The sequence below is a fragment of the Chanodichthys erythropterus genome, chromosome 3 (assembly GCF_024489055.1).
Source record: "Chanodichthys erythropterus isolate Z2021 chromosome 3, ASM2448905v1, whole genome shotgun sequence".
Lineage (NCBI taxonomy): Eukaryota > Metazoa > Chordata > Actinopteri > Cypriniformes > Xenocyprididae > Chanodichthys > Chanodichthys erythropterus.
The window spans coordinates 47824063-47830906 of NC_090223.1; the positions used below are offsets into that span (position 1 = coordinate 47824063).

At 37.0% G+C, this 6844-nt stretch overlaps 1 protein-coding gene across 1 annotated transcript; it reads left to right on the top strand.

The window, feature by feature from the left end:
• The first annotated feature begins 1913 nt into the window (after window positions 1-1913).
• Window positions 1914-6566, top strand: soul5 (heme-binding protein soul5). The gene is made up of 8 exons (XM_067382584.1): window positions 1914-2008; window positions 2124-2183; window positions 2267-2351; window positions 2446-2566; window positions 5438-5577; window positions 5669-5832; window positions 5928-6032; window positions 6131-6566. Coding segments are annotated over exons 1-7 (651 nt in total). The 5' UTR covers window positions 1914-2006; the 3' UTR covers window positions 6007-6032; window positions 6131-6566.
• The last annotated feature ends 278 nt before the right edge of the window (window positions 6567-6844 follow it).

Sequence of the window (6844 nt, forward strand, 5' to 3'; positions counted from 1 at the left end):
CCGGTTCTGGCGGTACCACTTTTAGCATAGCTTAGCATAGTTCATTGAATCTAATTAGACCGTTAGCATCGCCCTTAAAATGACCAAAGAGTTTTGATATTTTTCCTATTTAAAATTTGACTCTTCTGTAGTTAAATCGTGTACTAAGACCGACGGAAAATAAAAAGTTCATAGCCATATCAGCCTAGAAAATCACAACTATACTCTCATTCCGGCGTAATAATCAAGGAACTTTGCTGCCGTATCATGGCTGCAGCAGTGCAATGATATTACGCAGCGTCTCTCACAAACGTCTCCATGGTTGCAAGACACGTTCCCTGTGAAAGCAGGGGCTCACAGGCGCTGCGTAATATCATTGCACTGCTGCAGCCATGATACGGCAGCAAAGTTCCTTGATTATTACGCCTGAATGAGAGTATAGTTCCTAGCCATATCAGCCTAGAAAATCACAACTTTTTATTTTCCGTCGGTCTTAGTACACGATTTAACTACAGAAGAGTCAAGTTTTAAATAGGAAAAATATCAAAACTCTTTGGTCATTTTTAAGCACGATGCTAACGGTCTAATCAGATTCAATGAACTATGCTAAGCTATGCTAAAAGTGGTACCGCCAGAACCGGAGATCGGCTGAATGGATTTGAAAATGGTAAAACTCAACTGTTTAACTCTAGGGGAGTTGGAAAATGAGCTTATTTTCAAAAAAAGTGGAGTGTTCCTTTAAGCTAGTCTTAGAGTAAAATGCATGAGCTGTTTTAACTGAAAGCATATCTTAAAATATGTCAGTGCCATGATTTTATCTCAAGATGCACACCAGTAATGTATTTTCCTAGGGTACGTTTATAAAAGCTATGTAAAAAGCATAATTGAACTAAGGCCTAATCCTAGCTTAGTCTAAGCCCTGTCTGTGAAACCGGACCTATACCTTTGAATCATGTTGTCTTTGCATAAATACAGTGAGAAATAATCTTAACCTTTGTGGAGTGAACTCTTTTGGTACATGATGACCTATCCATGAATTCATGAAATGACACCCAGTTACACCCAACACTTGTAAAGCCATTACAAAACCCTATACAAAAGATATCAGATAGCATCAAGTCTGAACATAACAAAGAATAGTATTCTAACAGCTAAAGCTTTGTATGCAGCATGAACAAAACATGAACTATTTCCCCCAACTGGCCACTTTATAAAGTTTTGTGTACACTGTGATACTCTGTTTTGCGTCCATAAATAATTTCTTCCTTACAACATCAAAACCATGATAAATTTGATGTCCTTGGAGAGACATTAATGCAAAAATATTCTGATTTATAGAACTGTCTGTATGGGCTAACAACCAGGCATAAAATTGCAGTGTCACCTGAAAAAATATTAAGCAATATTAACATTTAGCCCACTTAGACATCTGGATGACTTTCAAATTCACTACAGCAAACTGAACAGAGCTGTGGTCAGTCTGCTGTCAAAGGTTATGTTTGCTTATTTTACATCAATGCTTTAACATTTCACTGACAGCCTGACAATAGATCAAATGGCAGACATAAAGACACAGTTATGTAAGATCTTCCCATCTACCCTTAAAAAAAATGCAACTTTTTTTTTTTTTTACACATAATACATAATCACAAATTATCCATTATGCAAGCAATGCTATGTTGTCATTAGACAGTATGAAAGTACGTCTATCGGTATTTAGTGGATACAATGAAAACATGATGACATTAGAAAATGTTGCACATGACTACATGTGACAATCAAATAATCAATTCAAAAGAACGTTCAACCACAACAAGGATAGAAAGAAAAAAAATATGAAATACTGTCCCTAGTGGATGCTGAGACAAAACTCTTACTTAACATGCTTATATGACTGCAGGGTCAGGGCGTGTCTGGTAGGAGGGAACAGATTTCATAACATTACATGCATAAATAAGAGCCTGCAGTGCAGACACACGTGCACATGCCTCTTCTCTACACTGACTGAAACAACAACATTCTGCAACATGTAAGTACTGACGCTTTTACTCTCGTACACTGCTGAACAATTCTAACAAGTCTTTCTATTGTCTTCTAACAAGTTACAAGTAACATAATTGTTAATGTTTTTTAATGTTTTAAAGGATTTGCCTGACAGGAATGATCGTGCTGCTCTTTGCATTGGCAGTAGATGGAAGAATCGGGTGAGATTCATGTTTAATTCCTTTGCAGTGAAACACTATACTGCACATAGTATGTCATGTTTAATTTTGTTTGCACCTCACAGTGATTCCACTAGTGAAAACAGTTTCTGCACTGAGACGAAAGAGTGCTTGCTGTTTGACTTGGTCTGTGCGGGAGATGATTATGAGGTGAGATACAAGAATGTGAATTAGAGCATAAAGAGATGAATGAAATGAAATAAGCTCAAACACATCAACCGGGTCATAACCTCTTCTCCTATAGGTACGTCACTATGATGCTGCTAAGTGGGTGACCGCAGAAGCTGAATCCTATTTCATGGAAATTGCCATTTCAAGAGCGTTCAGGAAACTTTTCAAATACATCACCGGAGAAAATGTGGCTGGTGAGTTTGTGCAGGTCCGATTTTTATTACATTGTTGGGGAAATGTCTTTACAATGAGGGCTTTACAAGGGGGCTTTAAAACCTGACATCACTATGTGGGGACCATAGGGTTTAAAGGGATAGATCACCAAAAGATTTCATCATTTACAGTGGCACCGTCCCAGGTGTATATGACTTTCTTTCTTCAGATGAATACAAACAAAGAGCTTTAGAAATGTAATCAATATATGTGAGTGCATATAATGCAGGTGTATATCGGCCCTCAAGAGTTGTCACTTTGAAAACCACACAAAGTGAAAAGACGGGAATCAATATGACCCCTGTTGATGAATCAGTGTCTTCTGAAGTGAAACGACAGGTGTGTGTAAGAAAAATTCTTTACATTTTAAACATTTTCTTTTAAAATATGTAAGCCATCACCTTCAGGCCAATTGTTATACGTGTTCGTTCATGTTCATCTGAAGAAATAAAGTCATATAGTTACATCTGGGACTGCGTAAAGGTAAGTAAATGAAGAGTTTCAAATTTTCATTTTTGGGCGGAGTATCGCTTTAATAATTTAATAATATTCATTCAGTCTTTAGGCACCTACATCACAATGTTGTTAGATGCTGCACTGCAATCTACCGACATGATCGTTTTATTCATTGAGTTTTACATAAATTACACTGATACTAACGAGTTTAAAGAATGCCACTCAATAATTAAAAGTGCAATATGTAAGAATTTTGCAGTAAAATATCCAAAAACCACTAGGCCAGTGTTATGTATTTTGTTCACTTGAGTGCTTACAATATCCCAAATGTTTACAACTATTTGTAAATCGTGAGAAAAACGCGATTTTTACGGGACGTGTGAGAAGTCGCCTGTCAATTGTGTTTTGTAGAAACCATGGAAACACCATAGAAGCTTTAAAATATAACATGTTTTAATAGACAAGGGAACAACTGTTTTGATATATTTATAAACAGAAAACTAATTGTTGTTATATAGCTCAACACGTTTAGTCTTATTGTTAAAATCTAGTTCTCTTGATTTTCCGAGAGTACCATGCGTTTGCCTCAGAGAAATACACTATGTTGTAATACTGCATTTTCTCCATCATACGATACGTTTTAAAATTAATTGCATGCCATTTATCAACACAAGCCATCCAGCATTTATTAACGATATTCTCAAAAAATCGATCTAGCTTACTGTGTGCAACAAGTGTTTCACAGCAGCCGCCGAATGAACGTACAGAGTAACATTATTACAGAATTTTCAACACACTCAAATGTGTCTAATATGATAAACACTGGAAGAAGCATCACAGGCGACTGCGGCATAATAAAAGTTCACTGCTTGTGAAGCGCGTGTCGTGTTCATCTCGCTTTAGCAATCGCTCCAGTGGTCTCGTTCAGCTCCCACAACACTCGCTCCTGCTCTGCTTCATACTACAGTATCATTAATAATCTCATCCATTAACATGATTTCTGCTTGAGTCCCGTCCCGATTCTTTACCACCGGCTGTGAGGTGAAGACGACATCTCCCAAGATTCCGCGCTCAAACTCTGCGTCATCAAGCTGCACCTTTGTTTTGAACAGGCGATCTCCAACGGCGAAAAAACTACATATTGTAGCTTTAAACCTCCCCCCGCCATTGACGTGTCTTTTATGTGACAACGCTTCTCTGGATTTTCCCGGCTTTCAGTGTTTTCACTGTTATATGGTAGGGGGCGCTATTATGCAGCATCTGAAAGAGTAAAGAATCTCTGGATCAAAACACAGTCAAAAAAAGAGCAGAAACTAGCCTTTAAAAGCATTGCTTATACACAACACATTGTAGTCTTTGACAAAAATGCAATTTTTTTCTTAGCTTTTTTATCAAATTTTTATTTTTTTAACGAAACTTACCAAATTCAAGTGCTGATAAAAAAAGAATGCATGAAGCTAGAATAAATTGATATAGCCTACGCCTATGATTTTTTTGTGTGAAAATTATCAAAAATGCTGGCGGTGGCTGGCAACTTTTTTAAAAATTGCTGGTGGGGAAAGAGTTAAAGGTAGGGGTGTAACGATACGCTCAGGTCACGATACGGTACGTATCTCGATACTGAGTTCACGATACGATACGTATCACGATATTTTGAACAAAATGAAACTGAAATTCAAACAAGATTTATTAAAAAAAACATTTTTTCAATAATTTCAATAATTTTCCTTGTTGGTGCTAAGGAAAGGTGCTAAAGAGGATCTTTTCGTCGACTGAGAAACCAAAGACTGAGTTTTTGAAATGAGCACATGCGTAAGAACACCCCCCCTCATTTCGAGGGAACGGTTCCCAAAAATCGTGCACGAGTATTGGAACACGAGTGTTTACCACCGGCATTCGCTGTGTCGTGTTAGTGGATTCATTATGTCGGACTCACCGCAGGTAACTCATAATCTGCAGTTGTTACTCCTGTCTCCTGACAAAAACATTGCATGCGGCGCCTGTGGAGTGTGGAAAGTTACTGGAGCGTGCAGCTGCGCTTCTCTTTCTTTCTTTTTCTCTTTCTTTCTTTCTTTCTCCACTGGTAAAGCACAATGTTTGTTTCATTGTGTAATTTGCACTCTTCGAATCACTAAACAACACTACTAGCGAACACTAATAGTACCTTCCATGAGCGCAAGATTCTCTCCCACGTTTAGTAAAACACAGCGGGTCAGGTCATTTCAACATGGCGATATTTTGTATACAAAACATGACTATAATGGATCCAGACATTCTAATTCTAACAGTGTTTTTGTTTTTATTATTTCATTTCATTTTGGTTTTACGGGTTTTATGGCCAGGGCGAGTTTTTTGATATTCATCTTTCTAATCAAATTAAATCCTTCATTTTCCAGGCGCCAAGATCGACATGACTGCACCAGTCATCATTAAAGTCAATGAGAGTGCAAGCATGTGGCAGACATCAAACTATGTGCTCAGCTTCCTCCTGCCCTCCAGCTACCAGGCCAACCCACCCAAACCTACTGATTCCTCTGTGAGCCTCTGTGATATTCTCTGTGCTGACTATTGGACTGGAAGAATTGTTTTACTTTTTATTAATGATCTTGAATTCAATTTATTTGCAGGTATACTTCACAGACACTCCGGATATGAAAGTGTACGTCAGAAGCTACGGGGGCTGGATGATGTCAGTCGTGTCCAAATCACAGGCTCAGAGTCTGAAGACATCGCTGGACAAAGTACAGGCTAAATATGAGTCAGAGTATCGCTATGATGTCGGCTATAACAGGTGCGTTTGGCTTCCAAATGATTCCTCTATTCTGCCAATTACATTCTGTAATGTCTTTATTTAATTTAATTTGTTATTATATGTGTGTTTTGCAGCCCAATGAAGATTATGAACAGACACAATGAAGTGTGGTATATTGCTAAGGGTGAGCCTGTGTGTCCTAAAAGTGAATAATTTCTCTAAGGCTCCTTTCTAACAAGGTAAATAACTCATCTACATAAAAATCTTACCATTAATAATCAATTGGAGGACTAGGTTTAATGTCTAACTAGACATTTATTTGTCATTTCTGTTTCAGAGCAACAGAGAACAGATCTGTAATACATCTGCGCTGCAGTCCTAACAAGCTAAACTACCTTTTTAAGCTTTTATATAAGTACTTTGTACTGTAGGATTTTATACCATAAACACATATATTGTAAGTGGGTTGGGTTGGGTTTAATAGACAACATTAAAAAAATTATGCCATTTGTAGAACAATGTCAAACTCCAAAGAATGGTATTCTTTCTATAAGCATTTTATATGTTTAAAAAAAAATAAAAACATAATTGTAACATCTTGTGTATTTTTTTATTTTACAATTAACGTATATTGTATATAAATGTATAACAGATGCCAGTTGGAAAAATGGCCACAATTGCTAAATTTGACAGACTAAATGCTGAGGATGCATTTAATGTCCAGTGGTAAAAGGTTTATTTTTTCATAGAAAACAAAAACCAATGTGAACCTGTAATATGTACTGTAACCATCAAAATAATGTTAAAACAATGTTAATGTGTCTCTCTGGTTTTCTTCGCAACAAATTACGTGCTTTGGTAAACTGTTACAAAGACCACAACCTCACATGCGCCAAGAGTCAAACTGGCAAACTAAAGGAAACACTGATCACCATAATGGCGACCAAACATCTTCAATAAAACATCAACATCTAAACCTCTGTTAATTCTCAAAAAGAACTTCTGTAGATGAAATAGACAAACTGAAATAGTCAAACTGGTTAGTAATAAG

Bases quoted from the DNA above. Each gene is read 5' to 3' on its own strand.
- soul5 (XM_067382584.1), top strand. The intron at 2,567-5,437 runs GTGAGTTTGTGC...TTCATTTTCCAG, and splicing joins CACCGGAGAAAATGTGGCTG to GCGCCAAGATCGACATGACT. The intron at 5,833-5,927 runs GTGCGTTTGGCT...TGTGTTTTGCAG, and splicing joins TATGATGTCGGCTATAACAG to CCCAATGAAGATTATGAACA.